This window comes from Diabrotica virgifera, chromosome 8 (genome assembly GCF_917563875.1).
Source record: "Diabrotica virgifera virgifera chromosome 8, PGI_DIABVI_V3a".
NCBI lineage: Eukaryota > Metazoa > Arthropoda > Insecta > Coleoptera > Chrysomelidae > Diabrotica > Diabrotica virgifera.
Genome location: NC_065450.1, coordinates 203,905,495 through 203,930,054, shown reverse-complemented (window position 1 = coordinate 203,930,054; position 24,560 = coordinate 203,905,495). Strand labels below are relative to the sequence as shown.

General features: G+C 31.7%; 2 protein-coding genes across 2 annotated transcripts in view; one reads left to right on the top strand and one right to left on the bottom strand.

Annotated features, from left to right (window-relative positions):
* LOC114325648 (zinc finger protein 436-like) overlaps window positions 1–11,637 on the bottom strand; it is a 60,594-nt gene extending 48,957 nt beyond the window's left edge. The window contains exons 1-5 of the mRNA XM_050659636.1: window positions 11,305–11,637; window positions 10,908–11,020; window positions 10,352–10,629; window positions 1,969–2,111; window positions 1,443–1,632 (exon numbers count right to left, since the gene is read on the bottom strand). Coding sequence (XP_050515593.1) covers window positions 1,443–1,632; window positions 1,969–2,111; window positions 10,352–10,629; window positions 10,908–11,020; window positions 11,305–11,439 — 859 coding nt within the window. The 5' untranslated portion in view covers window positions 11,440–11,637. The remainder of the gene's footprint in view (window positions 1–1,442; window positions 1,633–1,968; window positions 2,112–10,351; window positions 10,630–10,907; window positions 11,021–11,304) is intronic.
* A 5,058-nt stretch (window positions 11,638–16,695) lies between these two features.
* The window catches only part of LOC114325649 (FK506-binding protein 59), a 48,222-nt gene continuing 40,357 nt past the window's right edge, over window positions 16,696–24,560 (top strand). Inside the window, exons 1-3 of the mRNA XM_050659637.1 lie at window positions 16,696–16,982; window positions 17,084–17,341; window positions 17,402–17,544. Of these exons, the coding sequence (XP_050515594.1) occupies window positions 17,146–17,341; window positions 17,402–17,544 (339 nt within the window). The 5' untranslated portion in view covers window positions 16,696–16,982; window positions 17,084–17,145. The remainder of the gene's footprint in view (window positions 16,983–17,083; window positions 17,342–17,401; window positions 17,545–24,560) is intronic.

Below are 24,560 nucleotides of genomic sequence, written 5' to 3'. Positions count from 1 at the left end.
CTGTTTTGTGCAGGTTAAGGTTCAACCATGTTTTAACTCCCCAGTACAAATATAAAATAAAATTGAGTGATTCTCCTAATTGTTCATGTGGAGAAGAAGGTACAGCGGAGCACATGATCCTAGGCTGTTCTAGAATAATAAACGAGGTTAAATTATTAAATGAAGAAATGGCCAAAATACCCAAAATCACCAGACCATATAACCTAACTCAACTATTAAGAGCAGAAGATTTCAATGTTTATCAAATTTTGTACAAACATATTTTATGTATTAGATTAAGTTTATAACCTATGTTTTTTTTTCCTTTCGTGTTAAGCCCTACGCCTATCCGAGGTCCACCTGTCTCGTCTAAATGCTCTGATCGACCCCTGAGCGTCAAATTGTGTCCTAGTCTAATATCCCAAATTATATTGAAAAAGACAATGAAAAATAAAAAAAAAATATATCAAAAAAAATATATATATATAAAAAAAAATAAAAAAAAAATAAATAAATAAAAAAAAATACATAAAAAAATGATAAAAAAAAAATCAAAATGAAAAGAAATAATTCCAAATAAAAACAAAAATCGTTGAAAATTAGATATAGGTATATAAAATAGTTCTTTGTAAAATTGGAGCAGGATTGTGATTGGATACATACCTGAACAAATCAGTAGAAAGCAGGAAGCACTCCTTTGGAGCTTCCGCATAAATAATACAAATAATCCCAAAAAGGTAGGATGGCGAATGGACATTGACTCCGAAGCCAATAATGCTCAAACACACACACACACACACAAGATAAATCAAGATGGAACACTCGATGCTGCTGTAAAAGACAAAAACATACAGGGTAGAAAAGCTATATCCATGATGAACGGCATTCTGTGGGCCCAAACAATACCTAAAGCGAACAAGCTTTAGAATATACAATACCATACTTAAAATTATAATCACATATAGCAGTGAAGTTTGGCCACTGAAATAAACATCAGAGAAAATGTTACTAGTAACAGAAATAGACTTCTGGAGAAGAGCAGCAGGCAAATCAAGAAGAGATCGGATACCAAATGAGAGAATACGAGAAATGATGGGAATCACACATACAATAATTGATGACATAAACACAAAACAACTCATATGGTACAGCCATGTAAAGAGAATGCCAGACCACAGGATACAGGACCCCTAAACAGATTTTGGCATAGACACCAAAAGGGAGAAGGAAAATAGGAAGGCCGAGAATAAGCTGGAGAGAGGGAATTGAAAAAGAACTAGAGGAAAGAGAAATCCCTCCATTTATATGGCTAAACAAAGATGAATGGCAGTTAGGAGTCAGAAGGCGTTGGAGAGCGCTGTAAACCAATAGTAGTAGTAGGAAAACCGATTTTAGTTGAACAATTCAACTTGAACCGTCAGTTTTGGAGTAGTTACTCTAAGAATGTGTGCATTTCTACTCACCTGTAGTTCTCTTGATGACTTGTCTATATGGAAGAGCCACATAATTGGGAGGTGATAAATCTGGCTGGTGAATAGTCTGTATGGGTGCAATAACGATATTGTGAAGCTCTCCATTCTGCTCGACCTGTTCTGAACTTTCTATTTCTAACTGTTGCTCTATTTCTTCAGTTTGGAGACTCTGGTGGATCATCTATAAGAGAATTATTCTAAAATGGATAAAACTAGAATGCAAACCAAATAGATCTTGGAAAATGGAAAAAATAACCAACAGAGTTTCTTTCCAATTAGTAATATGGTTACCAAGCATATATGGCAAAAAATCATAAAAATAAAAATAGACATATCTGGCCAAAGTGGCCTATACTCGAAAAAATGAATTTATTCCATAATTTTGAACCTCTCTGTATATAAAATGTCTTTCATTTTTTTTCTTAGACTGCACATTCTCTCTGAAATTGAATTAAAGCTGTTTATTATGTTTTTATCTATTTTGTTTACCATAAAACCTACTCCCAACATTACTTACTTGTATATCTGGATGACTTTCTTGGTCTGGTATCTCGTAATGTATTTGAGGTTCAGTCTGGCAGTGATGTTCTTCTTGCAACAAAATAGCCTGTTGAGGTTGTGATTCAGCAATATTTCTATCCTCAGTCTTACTTATAAACTCTAAAAATATCAAAAATCAGAAATAGTTTGAAGCTTTGTCATATCCATATATAGTAGAACCCTGATTTTCCGTGTGCGGATTATCCGGGCTGCGGATTATCCGTGCCATGATTTTCTAATACTTAAATTGAATTTTTGACGGTTTATCAAAATAGCGTCACCGTAAATCACTCGACGGAAACTCTATATGTCAAGAGCGAGACTCATAATGAAATATTTGTTTTTTCTGTTAACTTCGTATAATAGGTACATATGTAATGTATATATATATATATATATATATATATATATATATATATATATATATATATATATATATACGTACAAAGGAATATATAAAGGGTGATTGACTAGTGGGGTAAAGCTCAATAGATCCGCTATAGTAATAGATAGCAATAAAAGTTAATAACAAAAATTGTAGCCAACTTTGAGCTTTACCTAACAAAATTAGAATGTTACAGGTTGTTCGATAACACAGTGGCAGACCAAACTTATGTATTTTTAAATGGAACACCCTATATTTTATTTTATATTCGAAATCCTGTTAACCTCTCCATCACAAAAATATAAAGGTTTGTTATATTATACAGGGTATTTACAAAGTTATAATCAATTTTGTATGAAAATCATAACAAGTTCAACTCCCTGTATAAATAAAAATAAGCACAACATCAATGGTTTATTAATGCCATATTTTTTTATTTATTGTCAAAATTTTCAAGAATTATTGGCATTGCTAATTTTCTTTATATCAAATACAGGGTGAGTCAAAACGCAAGAACATTATTTTCTCAGTAATGTTAAATGGAACACCCTGTATTCTATATCATTATTGAAAAGTGACATTACCGTACTTTAATGATTTTATAGCATTCCCTATGTCCAAATCTATTAGTTTTGGAGATATTTTCATTTTTCAGAGCAAAATATTTTAGGTGTCTAAATTTATCTAAATTAAGCCATGACTGAATTGACAATTGGCGATTACTGGTTATAAATCCGGTAATAAATGTAACAATGTAGCAAATAAAGAAATAAAAATAATTTATTAGTAATACATTTTACAAAACAACACAACCGCAACATGCAACATTTTTAAAACAATTAAAAACTACTTTTTTATGTAAATGTAACAAATAAAGAAAGAAGATTAGTAATAAATTTTACAAAAAAAACACACAAACACAAAATGCAACATTTTTTTAGGACAATTAAACATTACTTTTGTATGTAAATGTAACAATGTAACAAATAAAGAACGAAAAAAAATTTATCAGTAATACATTTTGTAAAAAACATGTATGAAAAAATTAGAAACTACTTTTAATAAAATATTTTTAATATTTAATTACATAAGGTGTTCAAAATTACCTAACATATTTATGCACGCCTAAAAACGATCATTGAATGAGCTACTTACTCTATGAAGTATTTGTACATTAACACATCAAAATACACTTTGTATTCTATTTTTCATCCCATCCCTTGTTGTTGGAGGTATTTTATAAACTTCATTATTAACGTAACCCTAAAAAAATCAGTCCAGTTTTTTTAAATCCTGGTGATTTAGGTGGCCACGCTATAGGCTATTGATTATGTACTGTAGAAAGGAACTACAACGTTAACGGGGTTTTATTATTTCATATGGTCAATGGATCTCTATATATGAAAAAACCGCGGAGTGCTACCATTTACAGGGGTGCGTTTTTGAGAAATGGGTGAATTAGTCCCTGGGCACAGGTTACATTAGGGTGAGTTCTATGCACTTTTGGTACAAACACGTCTACATAAAAATTGTTCCTGGTTAAATTTCCTATCTAAATATCACTTTTTTAAGTCAAAGATACTTTTTTTTACAAAAATATATTCAAAAGAAAAAGCACAAAGAAACCCAAAAGAAAGAAATTTTGTTTTTTGTCCTTTAACTTTTGTCCACGGGGATATAGGTATAGATATTGCTTCACAGAAAAAAAACTTACATCTTTTCTCTTTAAAATACTGCTTGACAGAGGTCATTGCGATTTACAGTTTTCGAAATATGATTTTTCAAAGTTTGCCGCTCACAGCAATTTTGGGCAATTTTCCTTGTTATTTCGCACATATTGTTCTGTAACTTTTTTCTACGTAACTTTAGGTATATGCAATGGTACATGTAATAGGAAGAGAAATGAATTACCTTTAAAATGGTCTACTGCATAACGTTGTGCGACTTTTTTAAGAGGTTATGGTTTTTCAAGATTTTATACCTTTAACGATTTTTCATATTTCTTCCGATTATTTTTTAATTTTTAATTATAACTTTTTTTCTTCTACATTTAGGTATATATTATATAATAAAAAAGAAAGCTTATTTTGTTTACTTTAAAACGGTGTATTATAAAAAATTCTAGGATTATTTTTGAATAAAATGCGCTTTATAAGATATGCTTTTTCAAAATGTAGTAAGTACTTGAAACGATTTTTGATTTGAGGATTATTTTTTAAATTTCTTATTATAACTTTTTTATGTGATTGTGTGTTATGATTGAATTTTATTTTTTATAGGTAATACTTTGGATCCATTTGACTGGGGCTGGCAAACTTCAAAATATAGATTAGGTAATTCCAATATTTACTGTCAAAGCTCCTGCACCACAAGCTTTGATTGAAAAAATAGCATGTAAATGTACCAAAGGATGTACAAAAAACTGCGGTTGTAGGAAGATGGGAATTAGTTGTTCAATATTGTGCAAGGAGTGCATGGGTATTAATTGTGAGAACTCTAAGGTAACTGATGTGTCAGAGAAATATATTGAAGCTAATGCTAACGAAGAGATGGACTATGATTTTGAAAAAATTTTAAATGTCAACGTTTAAATAATTTTAACTAAAGTGATGTTTTCTTAAACTAATGTTTATGTAATTTTTGTAAAAGAAATAATTTTAAATAATACAGGTAAAAAAATATCAAAGAATCACTCGGTTTCCATTATTTAAATATAGATGAGACCCCATTTTAAAGAACAGAAGGTAAGCTCTCTTTATTGAGCAATATATAGTATATTCATGTACAAGAAAAAAAAGTTATGAGAAATTTAAAAAATAATCCTAAAATCAAAAATCTTTGCTGGTACTTATTACATTTTGAAAAAGGATATCTTATTCAAAAATAATCCTACAACCATTTTAAAGTAAACAAAATAAGATTTCTTTTTTATTATAAAATATAATATATACATAAATGTAGAAGAAAAAAAGTTATAATGAGAAATTTAAAAAATAATCGTAATAAATATAAAAAATCATTAAAAGTATAAAACCTTGAAAAACCATAACCTCTTAAAAATGTCGCACAACGTTATGCAGTAGACCATTTTAAAGGCAATTGATTTCTCTTCCTATTACATGTACCATTGCATATATCTAAAGTTACGTAGAAAAAAGTTACAGAACAATATTTGCGAAATAACAAGGAAAATTACCCAAAATTGCTGTGAGTGGCAAAGTTTGAAAAATCATATTTCTAAAACTGTAAATCCTAATGACCTCTACCAAACAGCATTTTAAAGAGGAAAGATGTAAGTTTTTTTCTGTGAAGCAATGTCTATACCTATATCCCCGTGGACAAAAGTTATGGGACAAAAAACAAAATTTCTTGCTTTTGGGTTTCTTTGTGCTTTTTCTTTTGAATATATTTTTGTAAAAAAAGGTATCATTGACTTTAAAAAGAGATATTTAGATACGAAATTTAACCAGGAACAATTTTTATGTAGACGTGTTTGTACCAAAAGTGCATAGAACTCACCCTAATGTAACCTGTGCCCAGGGACTAATTCACCCATTTCTCAAAAACGCACCCCTGTAAATGGTAGCACTCCGAGGTTTTTCCATATATAGATGTCCATTGACGATATGAAATAATAAAACCCTGTTAACGTTGTAGTTCCTTTTAGCGATCTTATTTTGAATATAATCAATAGCCTACTACTGGTCCATTGAAAAATGAAAATATCTCGAAAACTAAAAATTGAGACATAGGGAATGTTATCCAAAAATTAAAGTACGGTAATGGTACTTTTCAATAGTGATATAAAATACAGCGTGTTCCATTTAAAATTACTGAGAAAATAATGTACTTGCGTTTTGACTCACCCTGTATTTGATATAAATAAAATTAGCAATATCAATCATTCTGATAAATTTTGATAATACGTAAAAAAATATGGCATTAATAAACCAGTGCTGTTTTGCTTATTTTTATTTATACAGGGAGTTGAACTTGTTACGATTTTCATATAAAATTGGTTATAACTTTGAAAATACTCTGTATAACATAACAAACCTTTATAATTTTGTGATGGAGAAGTTAACGGAATTTCGAATTTAAAATAAAATATAGGATGTTCTATTTAAAAAAACATAAGTTTGGTCTGCCACTGTGTTATCGAACACCCTGTAACATTCTAACTAATTTTATAATGTGAAGCTCAAAGGTGGCTAAAATTTTTGTTATTAACTTTTATGGCTATCTATTACTATAGCGGATCTATTGAGCTTTACCCCACTAATCAATCACCCTGTACGAGAAATAGATTATCCATGCTTTCCAATTATCCGTGCCACGTCTGGTCCCGAGGAGCAAGGATAATCAGGGTTCTACTGTATTCATACTAACCTAATTTAGCTGAAAAGTGGTTAAAATTACAGTAAGTGATAGGCTGTTAAAGAGACTGGAGAAAATATGCTATTTGAGCTGTAATATTAAGGATACTAGGGTTCATAGTTACGAAATAAAAACTTGTATTGAAAGAGCCAGAAGCTCTTTTTAACAGTCTTAGGAAGATTATAATAATAATAATAGCTTTATTGTCCAACATGTATCCATTTATAGGACAATTTTACATTAATTATAAACTAAATTTTAAATTACATTAATTTAAGAGTTTACAATAATTAAAGAAAAGAAAAAAGAAAAAACAATTACCAAATAAATCAAGAATTCAAATGAGACTTAGCCATTGTGACAAGTTGACTTATACTACAGTTGAATATATCACAATAGTCTACCAAAAAATTATAATTTTCACACATAATAAATATGGGGGAGTTTAATATCAGGTTTGTTCTGGCTTGTGTACTCCTGAACGTGGAAACATTTCTAAGAGAATAAGAAGGTATGGTATGTTAAACAGTAAATGGTTAAGTTAAGAGAACTGTGTGTTTTCCCTTTGTAACCCTTTACAACAAATTTTTAATTTATCATTATCATCATCTATATTTCCACATTATTGGAAAAATAGTTTTCTTACACCTATCCATAAATCTGGCAATCGCGAGTGTGTAAATAATTATAGAGGTATAACTATTCAATCAGCAATCCCAAAACTTCTAGATAAATTGGTATCGATGGGTCTTACCTGGGCTTGCCGAAACATAATTATTGATGAGCAACATGGTTTTTCTAACGGAAAGTCAACTGTAACAAACCTTGTCAACTACCAACAATACTTGTTGGGTGCATTTGAGAATAAGATTCAGGTCGACAGCATTTATACTGATATCTCAAAGGCATTTGACAGGGTTAATCATAACCTGTTGGTTCATAAACTTCGTGCATCTGGCTTTGGTGAACCCATTGTTAATTGGATTAAAAACTTTTTGATGGGTCGTACACAACAAGTTCGTATCAACAATTATGTTTCTAAAGAATTCCATTGTTGTTCTGGTGTCCCACAAGGGTCTCATTGTGGTCCCTTGCTCTTTAACTTGTTCGTTAACGATATTGGTAGGGCTATCAAAAACTCACACTTTCTACTATTTGCTGATGATCTTAAGTTATTTCGTTACATACAGGATATATCAGATAAAGATCTCCTGCAAGATGATGTTAATAATATATGTTTATGGTCGAAACAAAATGGTTTAAGCCTAAACCCGACTAAATGTTCTTGTATTTCATTTGGTCGTATAAATAATCTAACAGCTAATAGATATGTTCTTAATGATGTACTCTTGAATTCAGTTACTGAGATTAAAGATTTGGGTGTATTATTGGATTGCATTGACATTTAGAAGCCATTATCTTAAAATTAAGGAAACAGGATTTCGCAATCTTGGGTTTATTTATCGCAACAGTCATGATCTCTCACCTACTGTATTCAAATTACTGTACTGCTCTCTAGTGCGCTCAGGACTTGAATACTGCTCTGTTGTTTGGTCTCCATTTCATCAAGTCTACATTGATGGATTGGAGAGCGTTCAGCGGAAGTTTCTAAGATCTTTGGCTTATAAAGCACATACTAATATAAGAAATACTGAAAATTTTGTCATAGATTATTCTGGAATAATGTCTCAATTTAACATTGCTACACTGAAGAACCGCAGGTTGAGAGCTGATATGTTGTTTTTATTTAAACTTCTAAACAATGATATTAATTGTCCCTCGTTGTTGGATAATGTGTACTTCAATACAATTCATAGAACTCGACACACTGCACTCTTTCATATTCCTTTTCATAGAACTGAGTATTCTCGTCATTTTCCCTTGTCGAGAATGCTCAGTTTTTGCAATGACATGAAACTTGATCCATTCTGTCTAGGCATTAATGACTTCAAGAGGCAACTTGAGAATTTAATTAGTTAAATATGTGATATTTTTCATTTTCTAACTGTGATTTGATATATGTACTGTGTTATTTTACAAATTTTATTGGTTAATTGTCTTATATTCATTGTTTTTTATACATGATCTTACTTATTCTATTTTTTTTTTTTTTATTTATTTTTTTTTTTTTTGTTTTTGTATTTTGTAAATGGTTCTACCGTAGAAATAAATAAATAAATAAATAAATAAAGTTCAATTAGTTACCACTATAAACAGCCCGGATTAACCGATAATAGTATAAAACGCCCGGTTTCAGGTAAAATTTATTTTAGGCTTTATTATGGAAGTACCGTCTAGTCAGTGTTAATTGCAAAAGACCAACTCTGTCTACCTCGGTGGCTTATCGCTCCGGGTGGGTCTTAACAATGGGCCAGGTCAGATAAATTTAATAATATTTAAGACCGCACTAATTGAACTCAAACCATTTACTGTTGAACAAACCATACATTAAAATTTATTTGTTTGAGAATATCGGGGCAGTCAATTGAATTATGCAACAATTTAAATAAGAATATTAGTGAAGCACAATTTCGTCTCATTTCTAATGAAACCATGTCTAAACTATTACACAACTCACTATTTCTGATACCTCTTTCTGGATATATACCGTTAATTTTAGATGATAGATATTTTAAAAATTTACGCTGCACCTTTTCAATCAACTGAATATGTGAATTATAAAATGGAGACCAAATTATAGACACATATCTAACTTACAACGTACATAAGAGAAATATAGTAATTTGACAGTTTTTATGTTAGTAATATTTCGGCTATTTCTGACTATAAATCCATAAGATTTAAGTGCTTCAGAAACTTTTAAAGATATATGTTCAGTAAATGAAAGTTTACAGTCAAAAATTATGTTAAGATCTTTAATTTTGTTCACATGTTCCAGTTCGCTACCATCAATAGTATAAACATAGTTTATACTATTATGTTTCCTTGAGTAACTTACACCTTTGCATTTATTTGCATTAAGATTTAAATAGTTTTCTCTCCACCATTCATGCACACCACTCAGATCATTCTGGATAGTGTGACAATCATTGATATTGTTAATTTCTAAGTAAATTTTTAAATCATCTAATCAAATAGATTATCTGCAACTTATTTTTAAGTATCAATATATGCATAGGAATTCTTATATGTTACGTCTTTAGTGTCCTCGTCTACTAAATAGAAAGCTGGAGAAAACTTGCAGAAGATGCAATAAAATCTTTTGAGGCATTTGAAATGTGGTGCTACTGAAGTATGTTATAAGAGTCTCATATATACACCACACAATTAACATAACTATTCTCCAGAGGCTAAGAAAAGACAAAGAAATTATTAACAGTGTAAAGAACAGAAAATTGGCTTACTTCAGCCACATTATGTGTAATAGTAAATACAGACTTCTACTGTTGAATTCCACAAGGCAAGATTGAGAGCAAGAGAGGCCCTTGCCTCTGATTCACCAATCTTAAAAAGCGGACTAGTCTAACATCAACTGATCTATTTCAAGGTGCTGTGAATAGAATAATATGGGTCAATGCGGTCGCCAACAGCACTAGAAGATAGGCACGTTTAAAAGAAGAAGTGGTTAAAAACTTACCTATACTGGTGGCAGCATTTTGCGGGCTTGCAGTCCTCTCTTCACAATGTTTTACTTCATTTTTAATCAGATCATCTTGTTTCATAAGTACTTCGTCACTATCTAGGAAGTGTTTTAAATGAATATACTCAGAATTTTGATGGTCTTCAGTCAACAAGGCAGTTGTTTCACTAGCAGCTGTAGTAGCAATAGAAAATTCAAACTTTGTAGGTGTGGATAATGTACGGGTTTCGATAGATGTACCTTGCTGTTTTGAGTCATCTTGGATACAGAGATATCTAAAAAGTATACATACAGTAGGTTTGTTCCAACACAACTAGAAACCGTCCATGTAACTGTCACCGTCCTGTGCAGTACCATGGAAGGTATTATTTCGTTCCCATGGACCCATGATGAAACGTTAATTATCTAGTAACGTGATGACGTGATCATTACATGACGGTTCTTCGTCGTGTTGGAACAAACCTAGTAGTGAGGACGTACATTGACTTGAAGGAAAGTTACAATACAAGTAATCAAAACTGGCCTATGATGTAAGGATTTTATTTGTTCTTACCTATTTATGGTGGCATCGGACTGAAGACAAACAATTCGAAAGTCATAAGCAACTCTGAGACGTTCAATACACACCGAACAGATTAAAGAAGCTACTCTTTCCTTCAACCATGTCTAAAAACAATAACAGTTATGCTTAAACTATTACTGATTTTTACAAATAAAAGGCAGATATTGAGCATAGCGTTTAGTAAATCTTACCCAAGTACACTCGCTCTCAGAGCGCCTTCAGGGGCATTTCGTCAAAAAAAGGAATGTCCCTAAAGATGCTTTGATAGGGAAAGATTTAATAAATAACTGTGATGGACATCTATTTTTTATTTGTAAAATTCATATATTCTAGCATTCAACCCTATCTTATTATATTATCAAGTTTTTTTTAGCACTTAGTTACTTACTACTTCTGAGACACAGGCCAAAAGTTTGTCATAGAAGCTAACAGAATCGGTATCTTGTAGTTCAGTGGATGTAAGGGCGCAATCTATCCTCAAGCAAGTTCTGCAACAGTCAGAGACGTTCACTGTGTTGTCCATTGTAAAATTAAAGGTCTTCGTCTTCCACTATGATAGTTTTTATTTTTTATAAACAAAAACACTACATTCTACATTCTGACTCTGACATTCTATTCTGAGCCATAGACCATAGACTTCTGCTTCTGATCCATTTCTGAGCTAAGCTGCTAAGCTAACCTAACCCTCTTCTTGAGTTTGAGTTGAGTGGCCTCAGTCATTACTGTCAGTAGTGCCTTCAGCCAATCTGTCAATCAGCAGACAGTCAACATACATACAGTACAAGGTTCATAAATAGACAGGTTGTATGGTAACTTTCCACCAATCAGCGTCGAGAATCTAATGGCGGGAGTGACGTCACCCAGAATGCTGCATTCAAATTCATTCACTTCACTCATTGAAATGAACTCGGAAAGTAGGAATGTATTGAAAATATGTATATTAAAAAAAATACGTTTGGATTTTTAATGACTATTTATTTCATATATTCTTTAAAAAATGCGGTAGATGCCTGTAGAGTTACAAAAATCATAGAATATAATTGCAATTAAATATATGCAGTGCAATAGCATTACTACATACTTAATTAAAGCAGAAGTAGATTCTTTCTTGTGTATATATGGGACTAAATCATTAAAATATCCTAGGTATATTAATAATGGGTTGAATACAATTTACTTTTTTAAATGATTTTGAGTAGGTATATAATAATTTTGAATTGGGGATAATGCATGTAGTACACATTATTATAAATTCCTCCTAACATGTAAAACATGGTGAAAAAGAGATTAAACTAAAGATTTATGTATCAAAATTAGTAGTTTTTCCCTTAAGAGCATCTAATTACGTTAGGTACTTGATTATAATACCTAAAACTATGAAAACATTATGATTCCATTCAATTGGCTGTGAGTTTCGACGGTAGCGCTATCTCGCGGTTTGAAACTTATACTTTTCTGATAAAATTTATGTATGTGAAATATACAAAACGAGAAAAATAGATACTTATCTAGAAAGACACAAATTATGAACTGAAATATTATTGTTACCTGATTACTAAACGAATACACAGAATTAATAGTAAAATTAATTATGTTTTTTTATTTTATTCATTATAATTTTAATATTTAATATATAAGTTCGTGAGACTGGATGACTGCTTACTCAAGAGACCATTGAGAAAAAGAATAAGTTTATATGAATTATTTAACATTTTAAAGGTTACCTCTGTTTATTTTTGTGTGCTTACTGCTTTGATTATTAAAATTTGCAATTTGTATGAATTGTAATTTGTTTGAATTCTATCAAAATGGATATTAAACATTATACTGGATTCAGTCTTATTTCCCATGATATCCAATTTCAATCAGCAACACCAAAAAAGGAAAGGATTTAGTTGATACAGGACATGTACGCAATGTTTCCGAATATAATAACTGCATCCAGTACTGTTATATTCAATATTTTTACATGAATCAATACAACAGCTGCAATATCTTGTTTTCTTTTTTGAAAAATCCATATTACCCGCCATTTCAGTTTGTGAAGTTTATCAAATGCACAAAACAAAACTGCCAACTGCCACTAACACAGCGTTGCCACATTTTATTTAGAAAATCTACTGTAAGTTTAGCTTACTAAAATCTACTTATCAAAAACTAAAATATACTATAAAACTTTATTAATATATTTGTATATAATTTATGACTTTTTATAATAAAAATAACAGCTGACTAACTAGAAATTTTTTTTATTTAGCTAATGCCTCGACAACTAATGGGCATTGGCATGGTGATGGTACAGTGGATTTTACCAATTAGGTAGCTAGTGTTAAGTCGACTTTACATTACATGATTTATCATGTGATTTGTCATATGATTTGGTCATGGAGTAAAATTTACATGTTTACACTGTGTGATTTGTCATATGATTTTGCCATAAGCATTGTGTTTTATCATAAGCATTGTCATGCGGCTCGTCATGGGCAAAATCATATGATAAATCACGTGATAAATCATGTAGTGTAAAGTAGACTTTATGTGTAGTGTGTGTGTTGAGTAAGTGTCTTGTTACTTTGGAAAGTCGATGTCATTGTCTTTGCAGAGACGCTAATTGTATCCGAACGTCTGCGGTCCCTCCGGTGGGTACCGATCCCCCAAGGATAGAAACTATTTTCATTTATTAATTTATAATAAACGAAAAATTCTCTACCCTGGTGAAATTCAAACTCACGACCATTCGGACCTTTCGATCCAAAAGTAGGCGCTCTTACTACTGAGCCACAGAGGGAGTTTAACTAGAAATTAATATGACTGTTTGTAAACAAAAACCAAACTTTTTTATATTTTAACTGGGGAACAAAATGACCAACTATAATTAATTTTTATCAGTTTCATATTTAATATTTATATATAATATTTTGTCATCCACTGATTTTAACATCTGCATATCTGGATCACATTCTTCAAACAATTATTTCGCATTTTACATTAGAAACACGCAAACACAACATTTGTTGTTTTGCAAAGTTACATACATTATAATTAGGCCCGGTCTTTTCACCTCCGAATAAATATTTATTAGGAAGTTTATCCGGCAGATTACATGTAAATCTGTCAAATAACCTCCGAATAACTTTTATTCGGAGGTGAAAAGACCGGGCCTTAGATATTTTAGTTTTCCATCGTTAGCTTCTAACAGGCTCACCGACCACCGAATACCAGAACTCTTGAATAACACCTGAAATAGGTACTGATTGCACTGCTACTTGAAATCTGCAAGTTTGTTACACCAGAATCCAGTTTCATTTCTGTTTAATATTCATCATCTACGTCCTGGGGCTAGATTCCGTGCACTGTAGATATCTACACTTCGCTTTCTATCGATGTCAATTGTCGTGAAAATATTTGAATTTTTAGTTTTAATTGAATTATTTTCTAGTTTTGCTAGTTGATGCTGAAGTGACACTTGTAAAACAAGAAAATATTTGAATTAAAACTAAAAATTCAAATATATTGACATTAGAGAGATATCGCAAATGCATTTTTATCGCACGCTAATAGCGGAATACGCTATTTTGACATGTACGCAAGCGCAGAATGAATGTTACGCTAATACCGGATAGCGTGTCCCGCTATTTAGGTTGAAATAAGGGACGGTAATAACGTTAACGCTAATTTGACATTTGGGATGAAACATAAAAATAATGTATAGAATACAAATTTTATAAACTAAATACTGTGAATCATCTTATGTTGGGAAACACGTGCATTTTTATTTTGTCTACAATAGACTACTTTTTGTGGTTAGGATATTATTTATTCAGATATTTTATATTATTTTTATACTAACTATTTATATTTATTGTTGGTTAAATCATTAAAATTAAAATGCGTGTCAACCAGCTCAATATCCAAATTCATTTTTCAATAAAAAACAATTACAGTATTCCTCAAAATTAATTTCTAGGTTACATTGTAATACCAAACGTCGGTTGTCATAATAACGTTAAGCCCCGCCCCAGAACATTTGCGATAACTCTCTTGTTGCCTGTGCTGAAATAGAACGTTATACGTTATTTACGTCTTGACACGATATTATCGTTTGCATTTGCGATATCTCTCTATTGATAGAAAGCGGTCGGCGGTAGGTTTGTTCCAACATGAACTTTTGGACGGCCCAAAAACCGTCACGAAACTGCTTGTACCGTTTGTTGTGCGCATGTTCGTAATTGTATCGCCCAGTTATCGTCCCATGACGGTAATCATATATTTGTCATTTTTGTTGGTGACAGCTTGTGTGCTTTTAGTCGATCAAAGGCTCAAAAAATTTAAAGAATTAAATCCTAGTGCTCAAGTCAGTCCAACCAGCACATTATGCATTTGCCCGATTACTGAAATGATCATCACGAAACCGTCACCGAAAGATCACAATTCTTGTTGGAACAGTGGGAAGGACGATCCGATGACGATCATATTTTTGTTGGAACGGATTTTCTTTACTGCGCAGGATCGTTACCGTTTCCTGACGGTTCTCGGTCGTGTTGGAACAAACCTGGTGTTAGCGATTGTACACAGAATCCCACCCCTGAATCTTATTTTCGGTAATGACATTGGGAAATTGTAACAAAATGTCTAAAAATTAATTTAGAAATGGGGTAAATACTATTAAAAAGCAAATTTTATTTTAGTCATAAGAAAATGTTGAAATATACCAAAAATCTACTAAAAAATATTGCCTACTAGAATTTTTTAAAAAATATCAAAAATCTACCAAAAAAGTAGAAATCTACTAAATGTGGCAACGTTGCACTAACAGCTGTGGCGAAAACCGTCAAATCCCCTCTCCTCTACCCATGGCGCGCCATTTAAATTTATCAGATAAATGCACAAAACTGCCACTAACAGCGCTGGAGAAAGCTGTCAAATCCCCTCTACCCATCGGCTCATGGCCAATAGGTACCTGTGAAGTTTTACGTTAACAATAAATTATAAAAAAAATACAATTTCAGTGCAATAAAGGGAATTTTCCCCATTTTATATATTCATTTAGTTTATAATTGTTTATTCAAACGATCTTCAGATGGCTGCAATCCAGTAAGTAAGTAGGTACTTAACGCAACCACATTAAAATGTATCTGAACACTTGTAAAAGAGTTTTGGGTTTAAGTTATTATACTAAAAACGCTTAATGATATCTATAGATACATTATATCTCAAGATATAAACACAAATTAAAACACTAACGATATTTAATAACAAAATATAGCCTCCAAACCACGTATCCTATTATGTTTACAAGCAATTCGTCAAATTGATCGTCTGGGTGACGTCACGATGACAATATTTCATTTGTCAATGTCAAAGTTACCATACAACCTATGGTATAGGGACCTTGCATACAGTACATACAGTATGGCATCCTATGGCGACAGAATAGGGAGCTATTCTGTGGTATAGAAAGGCGGTAAATTTAAATTGTAGAAAATAAAGTAAATTTTTATGACTTTATTTTGAAGTTTTACTAATATTCTTAATAAGTAATAGATTTTATACTGTTCTTTATTTCTAACTTTTACTCTGTGCAAAACGTGTATGTTTGTGTTTTATTGGCACTGGTTTTATCAACCAAGTGGCCAGTCAATAAAACTAAAAAAAATAAAAAATTGTACAAAACAAAAAACTACAAAATTGCCGCATACAGGGTGGAACTTGAAACTTGAAATGAGGTATTACATATCATTGGCGTGCATTGGTACATTTGCGAAAGAAACTATTGTGACAAATAACAATTTGACAAATTTTAGATTTCTATGGATGTAGAAATATTTTAAAAGAGGATAAACTATTGTTAAATTTGAGAAAATTGAGAGAGTAATTGTTGAAACCGAAATTCTAAACTTTAAAAACCATTCTAAAAAAGATTTGGTGATTGTAAAAATCATAACACAGGCCGCATGCGCAGTACAAAAGTTCAAATGTCATTCTTTGGATGAAGGCTAGAGCGCTAAACATTTTTCATTCTTCAAAAACCGATTTTAATAACAGTATTATAAAACTTTTCCAGTAGTAAGTATAGCTTGAATAACAAACTTTAATATAGATTAATGTTTATACATACATTAATTTAATAAATATTATTATATTAACAAATACCTTCCAATTTCCAGAATATTCCAGAACCGCGTTGTTAATATCTTGCAGTAGCCGTAGTAAATTAAAATTTGATCCAATGGCCTCTCCGGTAGATATTTCACCGAATAAAGACGGAGGTGTGTTGAAAGAAATACTCCAGGAAGGTACTGGAGAGGAACTACCACCCCAAGGAAGCAAAGTTACAGTACACTATACTGGTACCTTAACTGATGGAACCAAATTCGATTCTAGCAGGGACAGAAATGACCCATTCCAATTCGATTTGGGAAAAGGTACAGTAAACAAATTTAGTTTGTACAGGGAAGAATTACTTACATCTTTATGTTTTATAGGTAATGTAATCAAAGCATGGGATATTGGTGTAGCTACCATGAAGAAAGGGGAGCGGGCCATGTTGACATGTGCCCCTCAATATGCTTATGGTGAAAGTGGCAGTCCTCCGACTATTCCTCCAAATTCTACTCTCAAATTTGATGTAAGTATGACAGTTTTGATGAAATTAATAATAATAATTACTATGTTGAGCCTAGTAGGCCCAAGGCGTGATTGAGTATTCTCGTCCATCCTTTCTTGTCCATTGTCTTCATCCTCCAAGTTGTGATGTTGAATCTTTTTAGATAATCTCCTGCATCCATGTTCTGGGTCGACCTCTTCTCAGATGTTCTATTCTACTTGACAGTAGTATTTTAGGTAGTCTACGCTCTGGCTACTCTACATGTGTCCTAATCCTAAACCATCTTAGTTGTTGGGTCCTTATTACTCCTAGTATGCTGGGCTCTCCATGTAACTCTCTCAGATCTTCATTTGTCCTTCTGATCCAGATATATAACTCCTTTTTGAAGTTATACTTCTTTAAGCGCGATTGAGAGTAAAATAATAATATAATAATACTTTATTTGAAATAGGATAACCTAATATAAACATGCTAAAGTACATATAGTCAAAACAATACAAGTATTGATATAGTCCATAACATAATTTAAAAAGTAAAAAACTAAAACTAATTTAAAATGTCAATACCTAAAGCCACAAACATTTGATAATTTAAAATTTAAAAAGTAAAACTCAAACTAATTAAAATGTCAATATCGAAAGCCACAAACATTTGAATAAAATACTAATGCGATTAATGTAAGCACAATAAGTATACATATAAGGCAACACAAATACATTCAACACATCTTATTCTCTATAATATATATTTTTAAACTGTACTTGAATGTATTAATGTTTCTACAAGTTCTTAAATCGAGAGGTAGTTCATTATATTATTTAAACCCTTTGCAAATTAAAGAATTCATCATAAAGCTATTTTTAAACTCAACAATATGTAGATTATTTGTACCCCTTGTATTATAATCATGTACATCTCTCTGAAAAGAAACATATTTTTGAAAGTAAGATGGAGCCAACGAGTTCAATATTTTATACACAAAAACCATGGTTAGGTAATGCAAACGTTGACGAACTGGCAACCATTCAAGTGATTTTAACATAATCAATATTGGCGTTATTCTAATAGTTCTTAATATGATGAGCATTCCTCTATTTTGAAGTTTTTATAACTGACTAATTTTATTAAGACTGAATAAATATACAATCGATGCACAGTAATCAAAGTGTGGCTGTATTATTGTATTATATACAGTTACTTTAGTCTCAGTCGACAGATTTTGAGCTATTCTGGTGAAAAAATACAATTTTTTTGAAATTTTTTTTACTTATATACTCAAAATGTCCATCAAATGACAGCACGTTATCAAGCTGAAAACCTAAATATTTTGCTGTTTTTACAACTTTGATCTCTTCATTGTTAATGTGTAAATTAATCAGATTTAAATTTATTAAACTATACTTATATTTAGTAGTAAAAATAACAGCTTTGGTTTTATCAATATTTAGTTTTAATTTATTCATGTTGAGGTATTTATTAACTCGATCAAGTGTTCTGTTCATCTTCTCTACAGCATTCTCTAACTTAACATCACTACATGCTATCAAAGTATCATCAGCAAAAAGATTGATAAATTCACAATCCAAAAACAAATCTATATCATTTATATACAGTATGAAGAGGAGTGATCCAAGGACACTACCTTGAGGTACCCCTACCAAAATGTCTTTCTCAGTCGATACTGTATTATTAAAACATACTTTTTGCCTGCGATTGCTTAGATAATCTTCAAACCAACTTAAAACCTTACCGGAAACTCCATATTGTTCAATTTTAGCTAATAAAATGTTTCTATCAATGGTTTCAAAAGCTCTTTTCAGATCCAAAAAAATTCCAATAGTATATTTACCATATTTTATATCATTCTTTAGCTTGCAGATTGTTAGTTGTAATGCAGTTTCACAAGAATGGTTCTTTCTAAACCCAGATTGATTTTCTATTAAAATTGAATTCTTTTTTACATGTTCCATTAATTGCTCATAAACAACTAGCTCCAGGAGTTTCTCAATTGTCGGTAATGTATTAATAGGTCTAAATTCCTCAGCCTTATTTGTATTACTGATCTTTTGGATAGGAATAATTGTACTAGTTTTAAGCTGATTTGGCACCTTACCAGCATCCAGTGATGTATTAATTAAGTTTAGTATGATGTGACCAATTGTCTCATAAATTTCCTTTAACGTTCTACCATTTAAAATTTCATAGTTAGAATATTTATTATCCAACACATTCATAAATGAACCTAACTCTTTCAAAGTTAATTGTACAAAATTGTCAAATGGTAAATTTCATAATACTGCGCGCATGCGCACACCGACAGTATGGCGTTTAGTTGCTAAATCTTTCTAGTTATGTATAAATATATCATTGCAAGAAAAGGTGCGAAACGAATATATTAGTGTTTTTAGTAAATATATTTATTATAATTTTTGTGTCTTTGGATTTGTCTTCCTCAGGAGTAAGATGAGTATTATTAAAACATTTTATTGTATATTTATTATACATCACCTTGTCTGTTTGTTACCGTGAATTGTCATTAGGTACGTTCAAACTGATACAGACACAGTCTTCGTAGAGTATTTGGTATAGCATTCGGCCAGAGATCGAGAGGTCTTGAGTTCGAATCCAGTGCAATCCTATACTTTTTTTTATTTTTTTGAAAGCGGTAAGCACAAAATTAGTTTGGGTTTAAAAAAAATTAAAACAAACTGTTTAAAGTACAGTAGAACCCCGTAAATCCGAACTTTCGGCAAATCCGAACCAACAGAAAGTGAAAAAAATTTAAAAATTCAAGACAAAAACTTAAAACCATGTTTATTATACAGAGTAAAGCCAGAAAATTGGACAATGTAGGATTACTAGGACTTTGACATTTAAAATTTCTTAAAAATAAATATTATACTTTAATATATAGGTTTAGTGTTTATAAAGGTTAAACACAAACTTACTTTGGTTCTCTCATAGTCAACTTGAGTCCAAAAATATTGTCCACACTCTTGCGAGAACGTTTGGCTACTCAAAATCACAATGAAAGCTTTGAACTACTAGTTAAGGCTAACTTTCGGATAATCCGAACTTTTTGGAATCCGAACAAGCTGTCCCCCCAATTAGTTCGGATTTGCAGGGTTCTACGGTATATTTATTTTTAAGAAATCATGTAATAGAAGTATAACTTCTTACATGCGTACAAAGTACATACACATTCTTTTTTTATTTCTATTGGCTTCCCATATCACATTTTCCAGAAATAGACTAAAGAATAGAAGTCGCCTTACCTTACTCGTTTACTAGAAAATTGTCTGATATTTCATTATTTACTTTTACTTGTTTTTCTGTTCTTCAAGTGATTTATACAGTTCCTTCCTTTTTACTTTATGAAATGGTTATTTAAAGTCTATAAATAATATCATGGTCAGTTTCTGCACTTTAGTATCTCTTTCAGCAAGAAAATATACTTTATTGTGTTTTTTCCTTGTCTAAAACCCGCCTAGTAGGTATTGGTGAATAACTTTTTTTTCACCTTTCATTCTTTTTTTGAACTGGACATATTGCTTCACTCTTTTAGTAATTTTTCTTCATTACATATTTTCTCAATTATCATCTGCATTTCTTCATGCATGCCAACTGTCTGACAGCTTCGAAATCAACAGTGGACTCAAACAGGGTGATGCGTTATCTCCACTACTTTTTAACCTTGTATTAGAGAAAGCCATGAGCTAGGAGGTCAGCCGAAATAAAAACAGAACTGCTATCGGTTCAAGACCCCAAGTTATTACTAGCATACGCAGATGACATTGATCTTGTTGGAGACGCCATCCTATCCACAAAAGCCATTTTCAACAAGGTGGAAGGAGCAACAAGCGAAGTAGGGCTGAGGATTAATGAAGAGAAGACGAAATATATGTGTATAAATAGAACGACACGAAGAGATAGGATAGGATAAAATATGACGGTCAACACCTTCAATTTCAAAAGAGTACAACGTTTTAAGTATCTGGGGGCCGTAATCACAGCTGACAACAATGTTACTGAAGAGATAAAAGACAGAATCCAATCAGCAAATCGCTTTTATTCGCACTGGATAAGCTTATAAAATCAAAAAATCTTACAAGAAGTTCCAAGATCAAAATCTATAAATCCATCGTCAGACCTGTACTAACATATGGTTGCGAAACGTGGTCCATAACTAAATCAAACGAAGAAAAGCTCAGACGTTTTGAACGAAAAATACTTACAAATATTTTCGGACCTCACCACGACATTAACACAAACCAGTATAGGATCAGAACCAACTTCGAATTAAAAGAACTCTACAATGACACCAATATTGTTCAAGAAATTAAATCACAGCGACTAAGATGGGCAGGCCACGTGCACAGACTTCATAACGAGAGACTTGTAAGACTGGTATGGGAGGAGATTCCTACAGGCAAAAGACCACTCGGACGTCCCAGAATGCGATGGAGAGATAACATCTCCGAGCAGATCTCCGAAAATTGAACATCCCATTTGACCCTAGGTTGATGGAAGACCGAACAAATTGGAAGAAAGTTGTACAGTCAGCCAGGACCCATCCAAGGTTGTAGCGCTACGTGATGATGATGATTTCTTCATGCATGCGATTTTCTCCATATTTAAACATCTCAGATGATATTTGGTTGTTTCCTGAACTTTTATTATTTTTTAGTCTCTCTATAATATTTTTAACTTTTTCCTCAGTGGGAGGCATCTCATTGATATGATCTGGATTTAGCTGTGTACTTGAATATTCTTCCTCGTTATCTGAGTTTATTTCCAGATTTTCTTGTCCATTCAGCAAATATTCGAAATATTCCTTCGATCTGTTTAAAATGTCTTTTCCATTCATTAGACTTTCTCCATTTTGATCTCTCATAAATAGGGATTTAACGCAATATCCTTTCTTTCATTATTTTGTTTAATAGTGTGCCCCCACTATTAAAGAAAAATATAGTTTTCTATTTCAAGTCGAATTTGCCCTAACTTAGTTTTCTGTAAGGGTTGTAACAAAATTAAGAAAACTTCTGTTGGAGTGAAAGTAAAAAGAAAGATATAGGTACTCCAACAGAAGTAAGGAAAAAAGAAAAGAACTAAGGTAACTAAATAGTTGTGGCTGAAAAGAAGAGAATGTGGGGTGTGTAAAGAAAAGGGTGAAGTGACTTCTACGTTGAGAAGCCGCAATAGGAAAAAAAAATACTAGTTAAGTGCAGTAGTACTGAAGAAAGGGGAATTAGAAGGGATAGAAGTAGAAGTGGGAAGAGACAGAGGCAAACTGAATAGAGTTGGCTAGCAAGAGATGCAAGAAAACCACTTGACACTCAAGGATGGATACGGCTCGTTTGCATGCCTGTCGAAGAACAGTAGCTCTATATAGATAGTAATGATGACTAAAAGATGAAATAATAAAATAAGAATAATGTACTGAAACTGAATGAAGATGGATAATTGCTAAAGACGAACAAGATAAATAAATCTAACAAATCATGGGCGCCATGAAAATGATCTTCGATCATTTTCCCAGGTATCTTATACTGCTGTCAAATATTAAATATATCAAACCTGTAATAATGAACATAAAGGAGTAATAAAATAATTGATATACAAAATAAATAAATATTTATTAAAAATAACTGCTAGATCTTTGACAATCTCTGAGTTACATAAAGTGCATATCATGTGACTCTAAAATGACATAAGTTATACAAAAGTTATATCTAAGATAACAACAATAATGTTATCTGTTACAAAATTACAGGTATAAGTACCTCTCACTAACATATAGGGTACAAAATTATATAAGTCTTCTACCAAATGGTTATAGTACGCCTGCTACATACAACTAAAGGAAACTGACAAAGATGAAAATACTACAAATAAATAGGCCCAAGCCTCACTAAGGGAAAATACAATAACGAATAAATAAAGTTAAATATACAATTGACTAAAGTAGAAATGAAGTTGAGATAAATACCGACGATGACCTAAATTAACCGAACAAACGGAATAAAGCGAATAACAGTAAAATATTTGGGAAACAAGCTAGTAATATTAAAAAATAAATTTACCCGAATTACATAAACCAATATCAAAGCAATAATAAAGTATTAAAAACCTAATTTTCTTTAGGCTTATTCCTGTGCACAAGAAGTTACCGTAGATACAAAGTTTGGGAACCAAATAATCTAATATACAAATATGTCAAAAAAAAACCAGAGGTAACCTAAATCTGGAAAAAAAACATAGTGTATTTAACAGATAGTCTGAAATATAAAAAAACCAATAGTTACTAAAACACCTCACTAAATGTTCCCAAACGAGGTTGCGGTTGCATCCTAGAAAATGATGCACCAGGATGGTGCGACCCCATGACTCCTGTAGGCCCAGGTGCCAAGACGAAAATTGAGCTGGAACGCTCCCATAGCTTGCTCCCAAATAGACATACTCCCAATGGTGACTTGGCCGTGGCTGCAGTGGTTTCCCTAGGTGGTCAAAGGGCTACGGTTTCATGTTAGGGTTTCTTCCAAATGGCTAAAAACATTCCCAGTTTTATTTCCCATTTTAAACATGAGCAAAAAGTAAAGGGAAGAAGAAATACTTTTTAGAAGCAATAGTATAGAAAAACCGGCCATTAAAAATGGAACAGAAAACCAATCTCAGGTAACCTTGAACTATTTTAAGTGTGAAGACATGAATAAATGACATTGAAATGATTTATTTGAGGAAATATCTGTAAAAATATATTGAATTTATAAAATATTGGATGTTCAATAAATTTAAAACCTACAGAGAAATGGTAATTATTTCCAATATTAATTTGAGGACTTCAAAAATGTTTGGTTATGTAAAACCAAAAACCCCATTAATATAAAGATCCATATAAAGATAATATAAAGATCGAAATCATCTACACCCTTCCCTTAATAGATTGACTAAGAAAGTTTAACAATGGGACTAATATTTTAAATATTCCACAACAAAAAACACATGACGATGGCTAATTAAAAAATTATTACAAAAAA